The 24347-nt window shown below is 40.7% G+C and overlaps 1 protein-coding gene and 1 long non-coding RNA gene across 2 annotated transcripts; both read right to left on the bottom strand.

Annotated features, from left to right (window-relative positions):
• Positions 1–226: 226 nt before the first annotated feature.
• LOC115588238 (B-cell receptor CD22-like) lies at positions 227–9057 on the bottom strand. Its single transcript, XM_030428679.1, has 10 exons — positions 8874–9057; positions 8562–8783; positions 7761–8030; positions 6893–7153; positions 6348–6608; positions 3809–4066; positions 2708–2789; positions 2560–2620; positions 2095–2264; positions 227–1955 (listed from the first exon to the last, which is right to left on the bottom strand). The coding sequence occupies exons 1-10, from the start codon at positions 9055–9057 to the stop codon at positions 1889–1891; spliced, it is 1836 nt and encodes a 611-aa protein (XP_030284539.1). The 3' UTR covers positions 227–1888.
• A 7021-nt stretch (positions 9058–16078) lies between these two features.
• Positions 16079–22385, bottom strand: LOC115587664 (uncharacterized). The gene is made up of 5 exons (XR_003985119.1): positions 22195–22385; positions 16873–16960; positions 16697–16754; positions 16467–16564; positions 16079–16369 (listed from the first exon to the last, which is right to left on the bottom strand). It is a non-coding gene; the product is annotated as an uncharacterized LOC115587664 (long non-coding RNA).
• Between the last annotated feature and the right edge of the window lie 1962 nt (positions 22386–24347).

The following is a 24347-nucleotide window of genomic DNA, read 5'->3' as shown; positions in this document are numbered from 1 at the left end:
TCCTGTGTACACATTTTGTCACCACACTATCATCATAATCGTACAAGATGCAGTAACAAAACTTTACTTTGTGTTAAGTGATGAGTAACTAAAGCCCAGTTTCAATCATCCGTCCACTCTAAGACATTCTGTTAAGAGATGTTTAATGTTGTGTCAAAAGGTTACCTTGCAGGTATGGTCTGAAATATCAAATAAATCTGAGACATTTCATTAATCACTCAGTTAATTCAGTAAGTATGATACTTTATTGATCTCCAGGGTAAAATAACAATGTTACAGAAGCACAAGAGTCAGACTGAGAGTTCAGGAAAAACAATCCAATCGCACAAATGTGTTGAAAGCTTTTTATGTTGCATCTGTACTATATGTTTCTTAAGGTACAACTTGAAATTGTTATATGTGGCAACACTGTGCTCATGGTCTGATAAGGTTTAGGCAAGAAAAACACTGTTTGGGTTTGGAAAAGATCATGTTTGGAAATGTCCAAATGTTAAAACATTTAGTGGTTTCATGCTTACAAATGCTGAAACACTACCACGTTACCCTTCACTACATGATATTAAAGTCAGCTCATAAACAGGTGATATGAAAATGATATGACACGTATTGTAGAGATCTCGATATAGTACCTACAACTTTAATTTGAGGATATCCGTAGTTTGCAGAAATGTAAAATGCCAAAATTTTATTTTGGCGTCTGAGCTTCAGGAAAACAAAGAACTTTGAACTTTAAAAGTAATATATACAAAAAATAATGTGATGTAACATTAGCCAGCTACTGAGACATCAGTGATCTAGTAGCAATTGTTTTGAGATGGTTGTAAAGAAAAGGACAATAATACATTGAAACAGCAAAGAGTTCTGATAACCTATGGTTTGAAGTGTGCCTCTGAAAAAAGAACCTCAGTTTGGAGAGAACTGTCGTACTCCTCTGTCCCAACGAGACTCAGGACACACTACTGTAGATGTGAACACACAAAACAGAGGCAGGGCTAAGTGGTCGAGGCCAAGGGGTGTATTGGGATCAGGACTGTCACAATATAAGATTTTAACAACACAACCCTCGCGGTCAAAATAACAATATTATCACAACATCTCTAGAGAATTTGGAAACAATAATGCTCAGTCAAATTCATCTTTAACTTTGTTTACTGTGTGTTTTGTCTGTATTCTGGCAAATTAATTACACTTACAATACGAGTGTAGGGAGGTGGAGAGAGAGCCTCTTACCATAACTGTACTAATGTGTACAAAAACAACAATTACACTCAACCAGTGTTAAGGTGCATTATCATCACCTACCACGACAAAGTGGGAAGGGAAAGAAACGGAAAGAGGCAATGTATTATTTACAAGCTGCTATCATATTTGTAATATTAACACTATTAGTATTTCATTTTGAAATGTCCTGATTATTGTCAATATCGTTATATCATGACTCTTATTATTGAGATTGGGTCTTAGACTCCTACAGTTTTGTCTGAGAGTAACTCACAAAGTATTTAATCCCTATCATGAGCTCCAACACCTGAGAGGCATCACATCACCTGTTGTACAACTACTTCAGGTGTGTTTTGGAGGCTGCAGGGGAGATTTGGGAGGAAGAACAGTTGTCAGAGAGTAATTCAATGATAAAATATAAAAGTTCACTGAATATTGAACTTTCATTCATCAGGTTGCAGTAAAAAGCGTGTTAGAAGTGATATTTACAATTAAATGGATAATAAAGTCATAAAATACTTCACACATTCTTTCACCAAGCGGAACACTGGTGTATGTTTAGTTCATGAATCTGAGCTTCTCTATAATATATAATTGTCTCTATTGCATATTCCTGCTTTAATACAAATGTTATGAAGAAACAGAAATATCAGATTATAAATGCAGGTCAGCAGGTTTTGTTGACGGTGCTGTACAACACAGCTGGATCCTCTGCAGCTCCCTGACCTCTGGCTCTGAGAAGAAGAAAAGATATTGTATAAAATGAAACAATTCTCATCCCAACAGTGATAATAATAAAGACAGATCAGATGTATTTTTTAAAGTTGAGTCATTTTAATGTTGCACAGTGTTCCTATATGAAGAGCCGCTCACCTCGGGGCGGTACGGGCACTTTTATATCTGACAGCAGCGTACTCGACTTCCTGTTGCTCCACGTGTCTTCGAGGCTGAGCTGGTCTGATGTTGGAGTACAGATTATCTGCCTGGTTGTTGGAGAAGTGGACGCTGGCGTAATGAAAGTCCTCCTGCTCCTCCGGCTGTCCCTGCTCAGGTAGACATAAACAGAAACCCTTTCAGCTACATATTTTATATGAGTCTTTCATTTGAACAGTGCATTCTTGCAGAGGATTGAAACAAGGATGAAAACAGCTGAAGCAGAAGCAGCTGTGGTAATAATGGAACTAATATCCCTGTTGTCAAAAGTGCAACATGAAGTCCTCCTCTGTCAGATGAATTTTCTAGAAACCCTTAAAGACACAGAGTGACTCAGCAGTATGAATAAACAGGAGCCAGACTGGGTTTTATGTCCTCTACAGTTAAATACAGAACTATCCTCACCTGTTCCCTGTCGTCTGGTCTCTCTTCAGCCTCAGTAGATTCCCTGGAAGCCCTCTTTTTCCTGGTTAGAACAGTTAATTAAAACATAAACAAATAGTAAATTGCAGTGATTGAACATTCAGTGATTCAGTAGAACAGAACTGCTCACCTGATCCACAGGAAGACAGAGAGGGATATGATAGCCAGGAGAACGACAGTGATTGTTCCAGCAGCCACTGATTTCCCTGATACTAAGAACGGTGATTAAAAGAAAACAGACAGTTAATCAGAGTGTTACAGAATGTTTTGTTCTGTTAGTCCAATAGAGTGATATATGATGAAACAAGGGGACAAAACAAACATGTAACAGTGCATGAGTGCATATTAAATCAATGAATGTCCTGCTCACTACAGGTGGACTATCTGTCAGGCTGTGGACACATGTAGTATAGTACATGACAAAGAGATTAGGTTGAAACATAAACTCCACAGTGCCCTCTGCTGGAAAAAAAAGTGTAATGCACACTTTCTGACTTGCATTGGATTACATCTTTAACATACTATCAATAAACTGATATGGTTAAATATTAAAACCAAGGTGGTATTTGAGTCCAAATGCACAATCTTGTCCAAGTGAAAACAGCCATGCCATGTTTCAATGAGTGTGCCAGAGTTTTTCTAATCATCAGTTTTGGCAGTCAAGGTCTAAAGAACTCAATAGGAGAGTATCATTGGCGTACAACAATACGCCATCCTAAAAAACTAATAAATTGGCAGTTTTCACACCTGTACATTCTCAATATTAATATTCTTGCCACATAGTATATCATGAGCAACAGTCACATTGGATGTGTTTGGCAGGAGCCCAACAGTAAAGACAAAACTCTCACTCTGAGTGCACAGAGAACTGAGGCACTAAAGAGGCAATAACTACTCAAAACTGCTGCAGTACATCCGAAGAAACATCAGGGAACTAATGTTCAAGGCAGACATGTACTCAAGATTATTATATTCCTGTATGCCCTTCATTGCAAGTGCCAAAACTCTGAACACTGTTTCACGTAAAATAAAATCTGATCTTTCTTCTTGAGGCCGACTCCCAAATAACTGGAACACACTTTTTCCTGCCTCCTAACCAGAAGATGTGACTGTCAGGTTAAGAAGCCTCACAGAGTGATTCTTCTCCTACAGTATCCCCAGGTGAGGTCAAATATTTTCTCTTAATGAAAACATTCAAGCTGATTTTGACTTTTGACCATCAATAACTCACCTGCCAAAGTCAGATGTACGGTGGTTTTGTTTCTTCCTCTTCTGTTCTGGGCTTCACAGTAATAATTCCCACTGTGTTCAGCTCTGAAGTGAGTGATGGTGAAGATCTGTCCTGATGCTTTTGGTGAGTCTTCGTTCTCCTTGTACCAGGTGTAATTAGCTGCTGGGTTAGCATCACTGCTACAGGTCAGAGTCACTGAAATGCCCTCCACTATCTCAGCAGAGGGACTCACTGACACAGAGGGAAGCTTTGGAGCATCTGGAGGAGATTTAAAGAGACTCATGTCATTCACATCAGATGAAGGCTTTGTCACATTTACATTTTGGATTAAAGCAGTGATGTTGCTAGGTACGCGTCCTGCGTCCCTGACGCATTAAAATCTGAAAGGACGCACTAAACTCACTATCCATGCGTCCCGGGGACGCACCTCATTTTTCTCATGAAAAACGATACATTGTGAACATTAAACAACTCGTGTTTAATCGCAGTAACTGGCAAAAGAAACCTTGTTGTTAGCAGACTGGACAAGCGCTGTTTCAACCCTCTGCGCATCTACTCGGCGCAGACGTGATCCCCTGTACAAAGTATCGCAACATGCTAATTTAGCCGCTACCAAAACAACTAGCCCTTCACCGCTGATTTCATTTCAACCAGGGGCGTCGCACCCGTGGGGGATGTGTGTTTTTTAACACCCACACTTTTCCCGGTGAGAGGGTTCAACACCCACACTTTTTCTGCAGTTTTGCACAAACGCCTTACTGAGGCCGGAGTCACTTTCTCCGGACGCTCTAGTCTGCACTCACTGCAGCTGCCTCCCCTCCCCCTCCCTCTCCTGTTGCTGCTTCAAACATGACACCGGCTTTGGGACTGACCGTAAAAAAATACCGTAAAATATCAAATAATAGCTGTGCGTGTATTTGTCTCAACCACTTAACAGACCAGGAGTTTATGTGGGACAGGCGTTTAATTCCCTCCTCGCAAAAAACCGGGATGAAAATGTCACAAACTTCTCCAGCTTTACTGTGAATTCTCTAGAAACGGAGAGCAACCAAAAACAATGTCTGTAACGTTCTCTGATGACTATAAACGTTGATTATTCCTGAAACGTTCAGTATTCAGGTCGACACCAAACCACATGATGTGTTTTATAATGTTTTTATGCGTTTACAGCTGCTAATGTATGTAACGCTGTTACTGTGATGACATATGACAGTTAAATATGTAAACATGTAACTGTGATTTTTGATAATCTAAGTACTAATAATAACAATCATGACAAAAACTTAACAAAGACTGCAGATCACGATAAGAAGCTGCAACTGGCAGTGAGCAGCTCTCTTTTCTGTTAGCAGTGAAGTGATGTACTCCATGACAGAACATTATAAAATATGATAATGTATAAAATAACATTTAATGGTAAAAAAGAAAAAGTACAGTTGCGGTGGGCTTCTATTATAAATATTATATTATATTATAATTAAATGAATCAAGACAGATGTCACATTTACATGACAGGGTGTGGTTATTATAGACACAGATTTAATATTTAAGTGTCATTTATCATCCCCCCCGACCCAAAATTGTGTTAAAAAAACACCACCACCACATCCATCCCCCGCACTTTTGAAAAGCTTGCTACACCTCTGATTTCAACAATTAAAAATACGAACTTCATAGTAAATAAACCCACGTTTCCACTGCTCGATGCTGTGCTCATTCGTGTCGATTATGTTTTAACGTTTAGGGGACGTGCTGGAATGAAATAAATAAAACCATAATCCCGTGGTGGTAATGAAAACTACATTGAATGGCAGCCGCCATTTTGTTATGCCCAAACGGCGTCTGCGCATACATCGCGCTTCCAACGAGATCCCGTTTTTTCTCGAGTAAGCAGGAAAAGGAGAATGCAAAAATGCCACCAAAGAAAAAGATAAAACCTATTGCAGGTCAGCAGACTATTTGAATTTTAGTAATTTATTTCGGTGCTATTTATGTTGCTACAAAAATGCTGTTTGATTTGAATGTCATGTGTCATGCCACTGTGACAGTTGTTTTGCAATAAACTTTTCGGATTTGGAATTTTATTTGTTTAATTTCAGAAACATTTTGAACATACATGAATATATCCGTTTATTATAACCATATCATACCACCATCAAAGGAGTTTAACACTCAGTAAAATTTAAGAAATAGAATAATATAAGAAAGAAATAATTTTTTTTAACTGGGGAGTCAGGACCCATTGAATTTCCCAGGGACCCACTCAACTCACCACCTGTGGGTCCCGGGGACTCACTACATTGAAAACCTATCAACATCACTGTTAAAGTTATTGATTTTTTGAACATAAACCTGTATTTTGCCTATTTACACCTGTCGTTCTTCAACCTACACAAATAGACCACAGTTACCAGTAAATTCACATTATATCTGGAGATATATGTGTAAACATGTGAAGCAGGTTCACTATGGCTACAAGTCATATGTCTCTGAACGCTGAGTCAGCAGGACACCAGAGCTGTTTATATTTTGTACTCACACTGGACATCGACTGATACAGACGAGGACATGATCTCTCCATACTGATTCTCAGACTTGCAGGAGTAGTTCCCTCTGTCCTCAGAGCTGATGGAGGAGAAACGATAGATGCCTCTCTGTCCTCGAAGCAGTTTTTGTCTCTCTTTGTACCAGGTGTATTTAGCTGCTGGGTTAGCATCACTGCTACAGGTCAGAGTCACTGAACTGCCCTCCACTATCTCAGCAGAGGGACTCACTGACACAGAGGGAAGCTTTGGAGCATCTGGAGGAGATTTAAAGAGACTCATGTCATTCACATCAGATGATGGCTTGGTCATATTTACATTGTGGATTAAAGTTATTCATTTTGTGAACATAAACTTGTATTTTGCCTATTTACACCTGTGTTCTTCAACCTACACAAATAGACCACAGCTACCAGTAAATTCACATTATATGTGGAGATATGTGTGTAAACATGTGAAGCAGGTTCACTGTGGCTACAAGTCATATGTCTCTTAAAGCTGAGTCAGCAGGACAACAGAGTTGTTTATATTTTGTACTCACACTGGACATCGACTGATACAGACGAGGACATGATCTCTCCATACTGATTCTCAGACTTGCAGGAGTAGTTCCCTCTGTCCTCAGAGCTGATGGAGGAGAAACGATAGATGCCTCTCTGTCCTCGAAGCAGTTTTTGTCTCTCTTTGTACCAGGTGTATTTAGCTGCTGGGTTAGCATCACTGCTACAGGTCAGAGTCACTGAACTGCCCTCCACTATCTCAGCAGAGGGACTCACTGACACAGAGGGAAGCTTTGGAGCATCTGGAGGAGATATGTACAAACTTAACATTAATTTTGGATTGCAGATGAGTTTTCAAAGTGAAATTGGATATGTATTTGTTTATTTTATGTGATATTATATTCTTGGTTAGCACAAGCCACAACATTTTACATTTCCTTTTCAGCAGTCAGAGCTCCCTTTACATTGGTGTCCTCTAGTGAATTTATTGTGCAAACCGATGATGTTGGTTCTCTAATTTAATCGCTTTCTACAATATTAAAAAAGTTGCCTTGTTTTCATGCATCTGGTGTAACAAACTACTCATATATGAACATCATTTCTCAGAGACAGAGTTGATAACAGGAATCTGGACACATTAGATGTTGGATGTGTATTTATGTGTGGCAGCATCTGAAACTTTAGAGCTGGTTTTCTGGATCAATGAACATCTGTGCAGATCTGGAAACAGTTTGTAAATCAAACATCATTTCATCATCTACTGTAGCTGCTCAGTGAACAACAGCAGCAGACTGTGAATGTGAAACAGGCAGAGCTGGAGAAAGTGCACCATCAGCAAAACACCTGACAGGAAAGTAAAGTTTTAAAAAATTGTCATTAGTTGATTTAAATCAGCTGCGTTTTACTCACATTTCACATCAGTATAGATGTATTCAGACGTCCTCCTCCCCAGCTCGTTCTCAGCTGTACAGTAATGCTCTCCAGAGTCAGAGGACTGGATGGAGCTGAAGACAAGCTGTGGTTCTTTACTGAGAGGTTGAAGGTCTGGATCTCCATTCTTCTTGTACCAGGTGTAATTAGCTGCTGGGTTAGCATCACTGCTACAGGTCAGAGTCACTGAACTGCCCTCCACTATCTCAGCAGAGGGACTCACTGACACAGAGGGAAGCTTTGGAGCATCTGGAGGAGAAAACATGATACATTTTACATTTTATTTTAAAATTGCAGATGAGTTTCAGATGAATAACAGATGAAACAATGAGGAAATATTAGTTATAAAGTAGTGCAGTTTGATTCAACCCTTTGCAACATCAAATAAATAAAACTAGTGGCTGTGTTTTTTATCAGAAATTAGAGATAACGAATTAATTAATAAAAGTGTCAACAAAAGATAAGAACAGATAAACATGGAATCACTATGAGGTTTTTTTGTTAATCAAAAAGATTTGACATGTTAAAGACATGAAGGTAAATCTTGTTTTACATAATCTCCAGTGTGAGCTGATATTTAACTGTTTGATTTTGCAGACAGACATTGAAAGATATTTATGCGTCTACAATCTCATTGGGCTGTGATTTGACTGTCTCCCAATTCTGCACAATTAATCACCAAATACCACTGAATTACATGTAGTTAAGGTCCAGTACAACAGGTCGGCTCAAAAGGCTCCACCAGGTGTTATTTCTGTGGACGACTGTAAGTAAACTCACACAGTGGAGGAGAGCGGCAGTTCTCATGTCCTTCTACAGCACAGGAAAAGCTGTCTGTAGGAGTGAAGTAGTCTGAACAATAAGAAGATGTTTGTCCCTGAATGATCCGTCCATTCTTGTACCAGATGTAGTGAAGATGACCAGGGGGAAGACGACTGCTGTGACACGACAGCCGTGCCCAGCGTGTAGAGGCCTGTAAGCTGTTCACCCTCACATGCAGATCTGAATATGTGAATAAGAAACAGAAGCTTCATTTTAGACTAAATGTCCACACACACACACACACAAAATAATATTCAGCTGAAATCTTACCTGTGACTGACAAAGTGACTCCAGGGTCACCAGTATATTTCCCACCTTTTTGGTCTGTAATGAACCTGAACTTGTACTCAGCTGAGTCGCTCTCTCTCAGGTCTGTGATTTTCAGAGTGCATTTCTTGTTACCAAACTTATACTGCACACGACCTGAATACTGTGGGTCTGTTCTTAAATCCATTTGAACCCATTTCTCTTTTGTGAACCAGAATCCATTCTCAACTCTCTTTACAGTGGATGGGTATGTGTAGGTGCAGCTCATCTCCACTGTTGATCCTTTAAAGGCACAGATCTCATTAGAGCTGTAAGTCACTCCCCAGCCATCCTGACCCTGTATCACTGTAACACAGAGAACATCAGAAAACACAATGAAACTGAATAACTTCAGTTAACAATCAGTTAATAAGACAGAAGTGATCAAACTACCAATTTGATGTGGAGGAAAGGTAACTTGGATGTTCTTTAAAATCCTCGATTATCAGACTAATTACTGTCATCAACAGTTCTTAATCATGCGTCAACAAAAAGTCATCCACACAGAAAATTAATAAAAACAGATTTTACACACTTTTCTAAGATTTTGAAGAAAAGTTTTACAAAATACTCATGTTACTCCCTCCTTGTAGCACCACATTATGTAATAACGCTGCATTATGTAATAATGTAATAAATTTTCAATTCATCATGTAATAACGCCACATTTGTAATAACGCCACATTTTGTAATACAATTCTTGAACGCAATATGTAATAAAACTTTGCCGCATTCTGTAATAAGTTCTTATATAATGCATCAGTCATTACAAAATGCAGGCGTTGCATTTTTCTTATCAAGAAAATGTAATAATTGGTGCATTATGTAATAAACCACCAAAATGGATGTCTTAATTAGAAATAAAACATTATACCATAGTAACGCCCGCAAACATAATAAAACCACAAATGTAATAAAACCATAAATGTAATAAAAATCTGCAGCATTTAATGTAATAAACCCACAAATGTAATACATTTTCCACAAACGTAATAGCCGCTGCCTACTATAAACGTAACACACGATTTCCCACAAATGTAATAATACAATGAATAATGGTAGTTGTGGTTGTTGTTTGTGTGTTTGCCTCTACACCTACTATACTTCTGACCGTGGGTGCAAAATCCAGCTGCTGACTTTCTGCTCTGCTGTCAGGATTATGTTTTACCTATTTCGGCCATATTGACCGCACATTATTTCGCGGGGTTTCATTGTTACATTTTTTGTGCTTCCCCTGTGAATTTACTTGTAAGTTAATGATTATATAGTTGTATTATATTGCCTGGTTGGCACCATGTGCAAACAAAAAGTTCCAACACCAAGGTGCTGAACTGACTGTAGCAGGGAAAGCTGAGGAAGAATGTCTGCATCCTGAGAACCTGCACACAGGTGTGGGCACCTTTAGTGGGGCGAAGGCAAAACCAGAATCTGTGATGTACTACAACAACACCAAGTATGGCGTGGACATCCCGGACCAGATGGCGAGGACGTACTCCGTCAAAGTCGGTACGGAAGATGGCCAGTGGCTTCTTCTATAACATCCTCGACCTGGCTGGGCCCAATATCCGCATCTTATTCAAGGAATGCACCAGCAGCAGGAGAGCCCGGAGGAAAGTCCTGCAGCAACTGGCAGAGGAGCTGAGGGCAGAATACATGGAGGGGAAAGCGGCCGCGGCACAAGCAGCGGAAGCAACCACCGCAGCAGACGCACGGACGTGGGGGAGGTGCCGGTCCGAAAGAGCTGCAAACGGAACAAAACATCGGACACTTGATATGCCACAAGCACGTGTGTGGTAACTGTGTGAGGAGAGCGGAAGTAATCTGTGGAGACTGCTACCAGTGATCACAACGGCTCTTTTTTGTTTTAGATCAGCTCGTCATTAAAATGAAATGTTTCATAATCAAATAAGTTACTTGTAATTGTTTATTCGTGTTCTGATTTTTCTCTATTAAATTCTTGTGTCAATATATGCAATAATTAAGGTTTACTATGTGCGATGATATGAATATTGATGAATGTATAATTAAACTTACATTTTGGGGTTATTTCAGTTTGTTTTTTTTAAATATCATGTCACAATGAATGCATTCATCACTCAATTGAGTATTTACATGAGAGAATATAGAGTTTAAATCTAGCGGATCCAAATGAGCGCTTACGGCCGTTTTAGTAATGTTGAATTTTGGCCCTTCTGAAGTCCAACTGACACTTTGGTCCAATCAGAAACATAATTTGACCCGATCTAACTCTAGGGTCGTGGAAAGCGCACTGTTAAGCCTTAACTACAGATCATTAAGATTAATTGGATCAGATCTGACTGGAATGAACCCGTCATAGTGGCTGGAGAACTGATTCAATTTACCCGCCAGCAGTGTTGGGTATAGTTACTTTGGAAAGTAGTTAATTAGGTTACAACGTTACCATCAAATGAAAGTAATCACTTACGTTACAGCGTTACCTATGAATAAAAGTAACGCGTTAGAGTACTCATGCGTTACCAAAAATTAAAAGCCGTTTGCAGCGCCTCGCACATGCTGCAACTTAACTGACAAACACACAGCCTCCTTTAAATGCACCACCGTCGTCCTCCTCCTCAGCAGGCTTTGCTACCACGGTGATAGAGTGGTGCTTGGATACAAGATGTTTTTTTCAATTTGAAGTGGAATTTTTTGCGGTCGACAGAAGCTTTTCACCAACGCAGAGTGCGCATTTTACCGTTATGTTGTTCTTGTCCTTTTCGCTGGCGAATTGAAAATAATGTCCGTACTTCCACGATGCAAAAACTGTCCTCTCTGCCATCTTGCCGGGGGTTCGAAAACACTCACTCACACACACACACACACACACACACACACACACACACACACACACACACAGGTAACGTAGGTCAGCAGCAGGGCACAGACGCATCACAGCGCTGCGCCTCCGCTGACCGATCCGCAGGTGGCACATTACTGTCTGACAAAAAGCAGGCTGCAGTCGGGATTTATCTTTCCTTATCCGGAGAAATTCTTAAAATAACGGATGACTTTTAAAAAAAAAAACTAAGTAATTGATTACACTAAAAGAGTAATTAGAGTACTCTAACACTGCCCGCCAGCACACAAATATTCGCATTTGGCGGGTGGCGGATGCTAATTTCCGTCCCTCACACAGCACACAAGTAATGGTACTGTGCTAGGTACTCTTTTCGTGGTTCTTGGTGCTTTAGCAATATTGTTGTGGCATACAATACAATAAAGCAAATTTAAAATGAATTAAATTGATAAACCTTTAGATTCTTGCCTATAGACTAATAAATGTTGTGTTTACAATTGAGCAATGAATCCAGATTTCTTCAGATTTTTATTGTCAATGGGAATTTAAATGTCAGGCGATGTTTTCCTCACAGAATTTTTATTTTATTTTTATTTTTTTAATTTTTAATTTTTTTTCAAGCGAGCTATCTCCCTCTGTCAACAACAATCTGTCTCCTCTGTCAACAAACTCTATTCAGTCTGTCAATTCACATGAGTTTGTTAGAAACGCCTCCGACCTAACATTCCTAAACTAATCTCTAAACTACAGCTTATCATTTGAATGTTGACTACGGCCTAAATATTATAGCTGAGATTGTATTAATTCTGAAACACATAAAAACCCAAAACAGCCCAAAATCAATTTTCTTTATGTGAGACCACGTCTAGGAACGGGCTGCTGCTGCTTTCGACTCATTTTGATGTTACGCAGGAAGTGATGCGCAGCACTGCGGACAGCTGAGAGAGAGAGATGATCCTCATTGACAAGAAGCATTTTGCTTATGCAAAGAACTAAATCTGTTTAAACTAGATATTTAGAACCCATAAAACCACCACAACGACCATTATTCATTGTATTATTATATTTGTGGGAAGTTATTACAATAAAGATTTTCACTTCCCCACAAACGTAATAAATCCCTACAAACGTAATAGTTATTACATTTGTGGGAAATCGTGTTACGTTTGTAGTAGGCAGCGGCTATAAAGTTTGTGGAAAATGTATTACATTTTTGGGTTCATTACGTTAAATGCTGCAGATTTTTATAACATTTGTGGTTTTATTACGTTTGCGGGCATTATTACATTGGCGGGCGTTACAACGGTGAAATGTTTTTTTCTAATTAAGTCATCCATTTTGGTGGTTTATTACGTAATGCACCAATTATTACATTTTCTAGGTAAAAGTGCAACACCTGCATTTTGTAATTACTGACGCAATATGTAAGAACTCATTACAAAATGCGGCAAAGTTTATTACATATTGCGTACAAAAATTGTATTACAAAATGTGGCAGATTATTACAAAATGCGGCATTATTATATAATGAATTGAAAATGTATTACATTATTAAATAATGCTGCGTTATTACATAATGCAGCGCTACACACCCACATGTTAACTTCCCTTTAATAGGCCCTTTCTAACTAATGGTTTAAATAAATAACACTTTATGACTTTTGTATGTTATTTCTGAATGACACCAGGATGAACACAAACAAAGGAAGAGTGGAAGATGTGAACATGCTTTCTACAGTTAAACTCAGTGTGCACCCAGTCTGAAGGTGCAGTGAAGTGAACAGGAATGTATTGAACCTGTGACCTTTAATGCAGTTTACTGACCAGGATAAGAGGAGAAATATTATTTATTAGAGTCTGTGCTGTTCTTGGTCAGTTCTCTCTGTTCACTCTGTGATCAGGATGCTGCTGAGTGTGAAAACTACTAAAATAGAAGCAGAACACTGAGGTGTCAAACTGCTTCAAGCAGCTATGACAGAAAGATACGCTGTCTGCATATAGCATGGAAACATCACACTGAGGTCAGACAGCACTAACAGAACTAGCAGGGAGTGGTGCGGATGTACGATCATATACAAGAAGTACAGTCAGTTTTGGGGGTTTTACTGTGAGAACAATATCCCTCCAAAAAACTTCTCTGTGATAAAAGTAGCTGCAGATACAAAGTAATCGTCCTCCACATGAGCTGCTGCTTCTGCAGCCAGGGTCGACTTTAGAACACATTAAACAGGAAGAGAAGGGAAAAGTTCTGAAAACCCAAAATATTCTCAGTTTACAGCGTGTAAAAGTGCTGAGCACACAGCTACTTCATGCAAAAGTCCAGATTCCCTCTTTAAATGCAGTAAATGTAACTGTACCTGACACAGAGAGAAGGAAGACCACAAATCCACTCACTGCTGCAGTTAAACTCATATCTGCTCCTCTGATCTCTCTGTGAGGTTTCAGAGACAATAAAACATGTCAGCAGATAAAATAATGATGCACACAGGAGGTTTACAGTATCAGTCACATCTACAAACAATTCTACTTACAATGAAGACGGACGTCGTCTTGAAAGAAGCCGTTCCTCAGTTGTCAGTGAGCAGAAGTCAGATATCAGGCTCTTGAACGACTACGTTTCCTTCCTCTTCAGGTCATTAACATACATGGCGTGCCGAGTGCGAGTCAACACCCACATAAGGCTAAAGTTGTCTTGTCTTCCAAAGTATAAATTCAATATAAATGCAGTATGGGATGCATTAAGTCACATTTTTTGATTTTGATTGTAAATATTTACAGCTGCCCTCTACAGTTCATCTCTCTGTGCTCTGAGGCAGGATGTCACACAGTCTGCAGGTGTAGTGAAGGAACAGGAATGCATTGTACCTGTGAACCACGAGGCAGTTTGACTGAAGAGGATGAAGAGCAGAGGGTCCATTATAAGAGGGGATGGAGAATGACATGTTGTTGCTGTTTCCTGGTTTGTTTCTTCTCTGCTCACTCTGCAGGCAGGTTGCTGCTGTGTGCAGAGAAAAGCAGAACACTGAGCCGAGAGAAACTCCCACATCTGTTAGTGTTAACAAGACATGAACATGTGACACACATAGTTCAAGAAGACTGGTAGGATCTGATGAGGACACAGTGGTTTTTAATGACTTTGGCTCATTTAGGTGGTTCAGACTGATAAACTGCAGAGATGTCCAACAAGTAGCAAAACTATCTGCATGGCTAAATACCACTGAAGCTAAGAGAGAAAGTGTCTTTTTGTAAATGTGGGTGAACTGACCCTTTAAAGCAGACAGAGGAGGAAGCACTCACAGTGATGAAGCCTGAATGTGCCACACTTAAACTTCCCCACTAGACGGCCGTGAACCAACAGAGCTGGGCTGACGACGGGGAGTGTAGGCTGAGACCCTCAGGAGGCCGACGGCGGCTCGGACCCACCGGAAGCCGACAGATGCAGTGTGGACTGGGACCCACTGGAAGCTGGCGGCGTAGACCTAGGTGAAGGCTGGGACCCTCTGGCAGCCAAACTGCCGACTGGGAAACCCTCCTGGGCCTTGGCATAGCTACCAATGAAGGATCTCTGGGAGGAGTTGGCCTGGGAGCCGACAGAGGGTCGCTGTCAGACTGTTAGTGTTGGGGTAGACTGAAGGTGGACCAAAATGCAGAACCACAAGAGGCAGGATAAGGAGGGACAAAAGGCGAGCTTTATTTAACAAAAAAACTGAACGAGTATAAGAAAAACAAATGGAGCTAGGCCAAAAACTAAACAAAAAGGACAAAAGCAAAGTAGCAATAAAGACAGCCAAATAAAGTACAACCAAAAGCAAAGTTCAAATCAAACATAGAAAAACCAAAAGTCAAAAATCCAAAAACATACCAAAACAGGAGACTGGAGACACGGGAGGAAACTTCACCAGGGACATCACACAGAGCACACAAAATGAACTGACAAACACAAGAAGGAAAACAAAAACTACATACACTGACACTAATGACAAGTCAGGTGGAGGTGGAGCAGCAGGTGAGACTTGTTGTGGAAGCTGGCTGTTGATTTGACTCAGCAGCTAAAATAATTGGAAAATGTAACATCTGTCAAAGTGTTTTACTACTGGACTTATGTTTGGTGTTAATGTGTGAAAATATAAACTGTACATGAAGTAAAATGTGATGCTCTCAGCTCACTGTCTCACTTTGAACTCACTTTATTGGCTTTGTCAGCCAGGACAGGTGAAAACCCAGAAGCTGATCAGAGACTTTTGAAATATTATTTATTATTCTGTAGAATTTCAAACACATTTGGTTTAACATCTCATCAATTTCTATAATATAACTGACTGTACAAGTTAAAATAAGCTCTCCCAGTTTAAGCAGTAAGCTGATCTGAACAATAAATCATGTCTGACAGCTGGACATGATTCAGTTGAAGCTGCCGACTCCACGTTCTTCTAAACTTCCTGCTACATGCTGCTGCTGACTGTCTGTGCTGCTGACTCCTACCTGCTGCTGCTACTGAAAACTCAACATGAAAACTTTTGGAGCTGAAGGTAAATGTGTCCACTTCCCCCACATCCTCCACAGCCTCGCTCTCCTCTGTGATATTTCAATGTGGTACTTCTTTGTGTCCATCAGGTGAGTCCTGCCTCTGGTTCAGCTGCATCTGAAGACAATCACAGAACACATGTGTAAAGTTTTAGTTGTGACTGTGACTGTAAATCTAAAGTCGGGATGTTTTATTGGATGCAGGAGTCTCTAACCTGACTGGACTTCACAGCATGTCTTCCTGCTGCTCTGTGTCTTCTGTCTGTGCTGCAGTGAAGTCTGAGACGTTCTCATACTCAGGACAAGAGTCCAACTGACGAGGAGAGACAACAAAATGAAGCTCAAAGGACCTCGTTCATAAACCGACATCAAATCAGATCAGCCAAGTCATTATAACTGTGACATAGAGGAGGTTTTGTCAAGACGGCCTCTCTCTCTGTCTCACCTCTATCATCTCGGCAGGTTCTTGTGGTTCAGTGGTGGAGCTCAGAGTTTTCTTCTTCCTGGATCGAGTCCAACAACAACAAATACAAAATTCCACATTCAGAAACTCATATCACTAAAACTAAATGAAGTCTGAAGAAGAAAACAAAAAGAGCAGAAGGATTCTGATTGTTTCACCTCGTCCACAGACTCAGGAGAAGAAGAGGAATCAGCATCAAGACCACCACAGTCAACCTGATGATGTTCATTATCATTGTTGAATTCACTAGAAATACACACAGATATGTGATGAGAATCAATAAATCACTTTTCCAGGTGATGCTGTCTGTTAATCAGTCAGTCAGAGTCCTCCACCTCTGACATGATGGAGGTTCCTCCCTGAACACAGCTACAGAAAAACTGTCTCTGAACGCAGACAGCAGGTTTGACACTATAGGGATGTAGCACTCAGCAGGTCGCAGGTGACTAGAGAGCCTGATAGTGTTATTGTTAGTGCTGCTATGGAGTCCACTAGCCTAGTTAACATGGTTGGTCAGGGACATAATGCAGAGTACCAGACTGATAGCTTAGTTCATAACATTAAGATTGTCACCTTCCCTCGCCACTTTTTCATTGAATCCTCCTCTAAAAGTGTAAACCATAATAATCTAGTCTTGATCTCCACCTCTGACAGTGGGGAAATGTCTCAGCAAGCACCACACAGTCTTACATAATAAAATACCGAAGCTAATCACTACGGCATCTCAGCATCCTTACATGCATAGGCAGCCAAAACCTACTACTACTAAAAACGTACCTTGTTCTAATTCCTAAATTATCTACCATAAGCTCCACCAAAAGGCCGGTCATTGGAAACTGCTCCAACGAGCTTAAAATTCTCAAATTTGGCTTTATTAATATTAGATCACTGTCAGTCAAACCCTTACTGATTAATGATTTGATCACTGAGCATAAGCTGGACATGATTGGCTTATGTGAAACATGGCTGAAACCTAATATCTTTCTGCCATTAAATGAAGCCTCTCCTCCTGACTATAGCTTCGCCCATGTTGCTCGGGCCTCTAAACGGGGGGGGGGGGGGGGGGGGGGGGGGGTGGTGAGGTGTTGCTCTAATCTACAAATCTATTTTCAGTTTAAGCTCCAACCAGGATATTAAATTTACTTCATTTGAGGGTCTGGTTTTAAAACCATCCTCATCAAATAGTGACAACCTTCAACCCGAGACTTCTTGATATTTCCAACTTTACTCAGCTTGTCCATAAACCTACTCATTCAAGTGGAAACACTCTGGATTTGATAATTTCCCATGGACTTGATGTGTCAGCCCTGAAAGTCATTTCTGTCTCCTCTGCTGTGTCGGACCACTCTCTCATTATATTTGAAGCGTCATTAGCCTGTCCCTTTGTCAGTGACACAAATGTTTTTACTTCTCTTCATATCAGCCCAGCAATCATAGCTACGCTCGGTGATAAAGTGCCTAGGGCCCTGGCTCCTTTTGCAACTGTGACAAAACCTGTAGAAAGTCTCATAAATGAAGTTAACTCAGTACTCGATTCTGTGGCACCAGTCTCTACCAAGATAAGACGACCAAAGAAATCTACTCCCTGGTTTACTGATAAAACCTGAGATCCTAAGCAGGCCTGCAGGAAAATGCAACAAGCATGGCGTAAATCTAAATTGGATGTTGTTTTATCTTGCTTGGCGTGATAGTGTACAAAACTATAAGCATGCTCTAAATACTGCTAGAACAGCATATTTCTCCGGCCTAATAAACAATAATAAACACAGTCATAGATTTTAATACCAACACCGTGGCTAAACATACTCAAAAACCACAGTCGGTGAGCTGTGCACCCTTTAATGCAAATTGATGAGATTAGAATCAAAATTAACTCATCAACTCTTGCTTCCTCGTCAAAGTTTATTAAAAGACATCCTTCTGCCGATTCTCAGTTAGTCTCAGCTCTAAACACTTTTGAATATATCTCCCTTGAGATATTGTCTAAAATTGTCTCATCCTCAAAACCAACTACCTCAGTCCTGGACCCCTTTTGCTGTAATACTGTTTAAAGAACTATGGCCAGCACTGGGACCTACAATGTTAAAACTAGAAGGGACAACACCAGTGATGAGTGATGAGTTAAAGGTCCCATATTATACTGTTTTTCATCAATTTCACACAGCTGTCAGAGGTCCAACAAATCTGTATTCGATATGTATTGCCCCAAACACATCCATGGTCCTGAACTCCAGCTGTCTAAAAGTCGCTCTGCTGAGCTCTGTTCACAGCACTCGGTTTCTGTGCCTGCACCTTTAAATGCTAATGAGCTGCGTCTGTCAACGCCTACTTGGGGAGCCTTGCCTGCTACGTCACTCTCAGGGAGGGGAAGCCCCTTATGCTAACGGTAGCATGCGCTAATGTTTACGGTGGATGTAACACTATGGCTCCGGAAGAAGTACAGACTCTGCGGCTGCAGCAGGACGTTTCAGAATGGTTAGTTTGGCTGAATAATATTAGTTTGTTTGTATGTGTTGTTACAGCTACTGCCATGGAGCTAATGGCTAACAGCTGGCGAAAGCTGTGTTTGTCTCCAACACAGTCTCCAAACTGTCATACACTGTTTGCATCGTCTCCGTCTCCAGTCTGCACATGTTTCCAGACTTTCTACTGTGACAACAAAGCTCCCTCGTCATATTATTAACCTTAAACTCGCTTCAAATGCCATTACATAGCGGACCGAAGCGGAGCTAACTAGTTAGCCAGTTTCAAGCTGACTTCATCATACTCGTCGGCAACTGTAAATGCTATCAAACCGCGGCGACACTTATCGCTGGCTCGGGTGCAGTTGCTGGGTCCAGTATGGTTGAGACTGATCCTTTTAGGAGGGTCAGTGTCGAGGCAAAGCCAGCTTTGTATTGACTCTCGTTACTGAAGCAGTCCGACGTGAGGTGGTTAGCACACACATACAAGCTAACACGGACCGCAGCTGACACGTTGTCATTAAAAATGAAACACGACCACTGTCTCTTCTGTTATTCTGTAGCTGGGACAGAATATAGGCACTTCTGTTGATTTATACACCAACAACAGAGCAATTGCGTGTCTAACTCTGAGCGACAACGTTGTGAAACACTGCTGTCTGGTGAGCACACACATACAGCACTTTGGGAACTGCTGTGGGTACATTCCCATTAAAAATAAAATCCATCCATTGAGTCCTCAAGACCCCTGATGAGGGAGGTTTAAAAAGACTCTGGTGCTCGTTAGTGCAGCCAACGACAGAGCAACCGCTTCTTCCCGGTCGTACATTCGCCATTTTCTAACCAAGCGGAAAAAAATGGCGCCTTTAGAGAATTCCTTCGGGTGTGGCAAACCTTCACCTGGGGCGGTGCCACCAACCTAGGGGGACGCGTCTAATCTGTCTATCTTCAACTGGCCTGTATAAGCACACATTTTCTAAAGGCGGAGAAAGCAAAAAAGGGAGAGGATGAACTTTTTTCATACCAGGGGGGATTGTAGACAGGCCGGGGATGCATATTATTGATAGAAAACCGCTCTAAGGTGTATTTTGCATGATATGGGACCTTTAAGTCTGCTGTGGTTGAGCCTCTACTTAAGAAACCACACCTCGATCCAGAATCTCTAAATAACTATCGACCAGTATCCCTTCTTCTCTAAAGTCTTAGAAACAGTCGTGTCTCAACAACTTTCAGGTTACTTACTTAATAATAATCTCCTGGAACCTTTTTAGTCAGCTTTCAGAGCCTGTCACTCCACCGAAACCACCCCTACTAAAGTGGTACATCTTACTTTAGACTCCAACCTCTGTGCGTATGATACTGGATCTCAGCGCTGCATTTGATACTATAGATCATGGCATATTGTCAGACCGACTTGAAAGTCAATCTGGCATCTCTGGCCTGGCTCTAGCCTGGCTAAAATCGTACCTGTCCGAAAGAACACAATGTGTTTCTTACAATGGTACTTCATCAATTTTTACTGCTGTGAAGTATGGAGTTCCCCAGGGCTCTGTTCTGGGCCCTTTGCTCTTCTCTTATATTTCACCTCTCGGCCAAATTATTCAGAGTTTTGGAATACATTTCCACTGCTATGCGGACGACACTCAGCTGTATGTGCCCACAAAAGCTGATGACAAATCTCAAATCATGAAATTAGAGACATGCTTATACGCAGTGAAGAAATGGCTGTCAGAAAACTTCCTGCTCCTAAATTTGGATAAAACTGAGATGCTGGTCATCGCCCCCGCTAAACAGAGACACCATGCTGATCAGGTGACTGTAACTCTCGAGAACTGTGTTATTTCTCAAAGTTCTACAGTCAAGAATCTAGGAGTTACTTTTGATCCTACACTCTTTTGATCAGCACATCAAAGAAATTACAAAGATCGCCTTCTACCACCTGTGCAATATAGCTAAAATTAGATCCTTCATGTCCACCACGGACGCAGAGATCCTGATTTATGCCTTTGTCTCGTCTAGGCTGGATTATTTTAATGCCTCATTTTCGGGTCTTCCGTGTAAGAGCACTAAAAGTCTTCAGATGGTTCAGAATGCTGCAGCTAGAGTCCTAACACATACAAGAAAATTTGATCATATTACACAAATCCTAGTGTCACTGCACTGGCTCCCAGTGCATCTAAGATCAGACTTTAAGGTGCTGCTGATGACATACAAAACTGTACACGGCCTTGCCCCATCGTACATGTCAGATCTCATTACATCATATATTCCAACTCGGGCTTTGCGCTCTCAAAATTCAGGGCTCCTGATGGTTCCCAGGACTAAGAAGAAGTCAGCTGGCTGCAGGGCTTTTTCCTATCGGGCTCCTTTCCTCTGGAATAACCTCCCAGCTGACATCAGACGATCTGGCTCTGTTGACGCCTTTAAATCTAAACTCAAAACTCACTTCTTCAAGTTAGCCTTTAATTAGCCCTCGATATCAATTGTAAGCTTACTCAATGGGTCGGTGTCAGTCTCAATGAGTTCCTTTAGTACTAGATTTACACTGTGCTGCCGACGAGAAACAATCTGTTTATTCCGATCAATTTCTCACATTTCTCTAACCTTTGTCTCCTCCTCCTCCTCGTTAATGTAACTTGTAAACTGTGTTTTGTTGCTCCTTTCTCTACACGCGACATCTATTGCATGTCTGTCCGTCCTGGAGGAGGGATCCCTCCTCTGTGGCTCTTCCTGAGGTTTCTTCCATTATTTTTTTTTTTTACCCTGTTAAAAGGGTCTTTTTTCCATCAACATGTGAAGTTTTTCACTCGAATCGAGGGTCTAAGGACAGAGGATGTCGTTCACTGTATAGACTGTGAAGCCCATTGAGGCAATGTGCTTGCGATTTTGGGCTATATAAATAACATTGATTTGAAATGTTATTTACTCTGCACCAGTTATGAGTTGTTACATATTAACATGTTAATCTGGTCTAGTGCAGTAAACAGGTGTGTGTGCAGGTGAATAAAGATAACTCACCTGTCACAGTCAGATGTACGGTGGTATTGTTTCTTCCTCTTCTGTTCTGGGCTTCACAGGAATAATTCCCTCTGTGTTCAGCTCTGACGTCAGTGATGGTGAAGATCTGTCCTGATGCTTTTGGTGAGTCTCCATTCTCCTTGTACCAGGTGTAATTAGCTGCTGGGTTAGCATCACTGCTACAGGTCAGAGTCACTGAACTGCCCTCCACTATCTCAGCAGAGGGACTCACTGACACAGAGGGAAGCTTTGGAGCATCTGAGGAGATTTAAAGAGACTCACGTCATTCACATCAGATGATGGCTTTGTCACATTTACATTTTGGATTAAAGTTATTGTTTTTATGAACATAAACTTGTATTTTGCCCATTTACACCTGTCATTCTTCAACCTACACAAGTACACCACAGCTACCAGTGAATTCACATTATATATCTGGAGATATGTGTGTAAACATGTGAAGCAGGTTCACTGTGGCTACAAGTCATATCTCTCTTAACGCTGAGTCAGCAGGACAACAGAGCTGTTTATATTTTGTACTCACACTGGACATCGACTGATACAGACGAGGACATGATCTCTCCATACTGATTCTCAGACTTGCAGGAGTAGTTCCCTCTGTCCTTAGAGCTGATGGAGGAGAAACGATAGATGCCTCTCTGTCCTTGAATCAGTTTTTGTTTCTTCTTGTACCAGGTGTAGTTAGCTGCTGGGTTAGCATCACTGCTACAGGTCAGAGTCACTGAACTGCCCTCCACTATCTCAGCAGAGGGACTCACAGACACAGAGGGAAGTCTTGGAGCATCTGGAGTAGATATGAACATATTTAACATACATTTTTGGATGTAGATGAGTTTTCACAGTAAAACTTAATGATTATATGTTTATTAAAAGGGTGAATAACATTTCAGACGTAAATATCAGTCATGAAGTAGGTGGTGCAGTTTGAATTGCTCCTTTGCAACATGTTTTTAGAAAACTAGTCACCGTCTTTTTACTTTGGATTTAAAAATGTAAGATTTCATTTGTGACATAGTCAAGGAGAAATGCCAAATGTCATGTCTGTCCTTTAAGGAGCAATATTTCTCTTCATTCGTCGACATTCAAAAGACTGCAGAAGATTTGTGCGTCTGTGTGCGTGGGTGTGTATATTGGCAGGATTTGAATTATGAACATTAAGCTCTGTATAATTATTGATCTTATATGGTTAGCACAAGCTACAAAATCAATATATTTTATTCTTCCTTTGCTGCAGTCAAAGCTTCCTCTACATTGGTGAATTCATGGTACAAACTGAAAAAGTTGCCATGTGATCAAATCCAATCAACAATTTTGTTTTCATGTATCTGGTGAAACAAACTACTAATATATGAACATCATTTCTCAAGAACAGAGTTGATAACAGGACTCTGGACACATTAGATGTTGGATGTGTATTTATGTGTGGCAGCATCTGAAACTTTAGAGGTGGTTTTCTGGATCAATGAACATCTGTGCAGATCTGGAAACAGTTTGTAAATCAAACATAATTTCATCATCTACTGTAGCTGCTCAGTGAACAACAGCAGCAGACTGTGAGGGTGAAACAGGCAGAGCTGGAGAAAGTGCACCATCAGCAAAACACCTGACTGGGTTATAAAGTTTTTAAAAGTTGTCATTAGTTGATGTAAATCAGCTGCGTTTTACTCACATTTCACATTAATAGAGATGTATTCAGACGTCCTCCTCCCCAGCTCGTTCTCAGCTGTACAGTAATACTCTCCAGAGTCAGAGGACTGGATGGAGCTGAAGACAAGCTGTGGTTCTTTACTGAGAGGATGAAGGTCTGGATCTCCATTCTCCTTGTACCAGATGTATTTAGCTGCTGGGTTAGCATCACTGCTACAGGTCAGAGTCACTGAACTGCCCTCCACTATCTCAGCAGAGGGACTCACTGACATAGAGGGAAGCTTTGGAGCATCTGGAGGAGTATTAAAGAGACTCATGTCATTCACATCAGATGATGGCTTTGTCACATTTTGGATTAAGGTCATGTGTTCTGTGAACATAAACTTGTGTTTTGCCTTTTAAACCTCTCGTCTTTCAACCTACACAAATAGACCACAGCTACCAGTAAATTCACATTATATCTGGAGATATGTGTGTAAACATGT

Source organism: Sparus aurata, chromosome 1, assembly GCF_900880675.1.
Source record: "Sparus aurata chromosome 1, fSpaAur1.1, whole genome shotgun sequence".
NCBI lineage: Eukaryota > Metazoa > Chordata > Actinopteri > Spariformes > Sparidae > Sparus > Sparus aurata.
The sequence above is the reverse complement of the archived record's forward strand: the minus strand, read 5'-3'. Positions and strand labels throughout refer to the sequence as shown.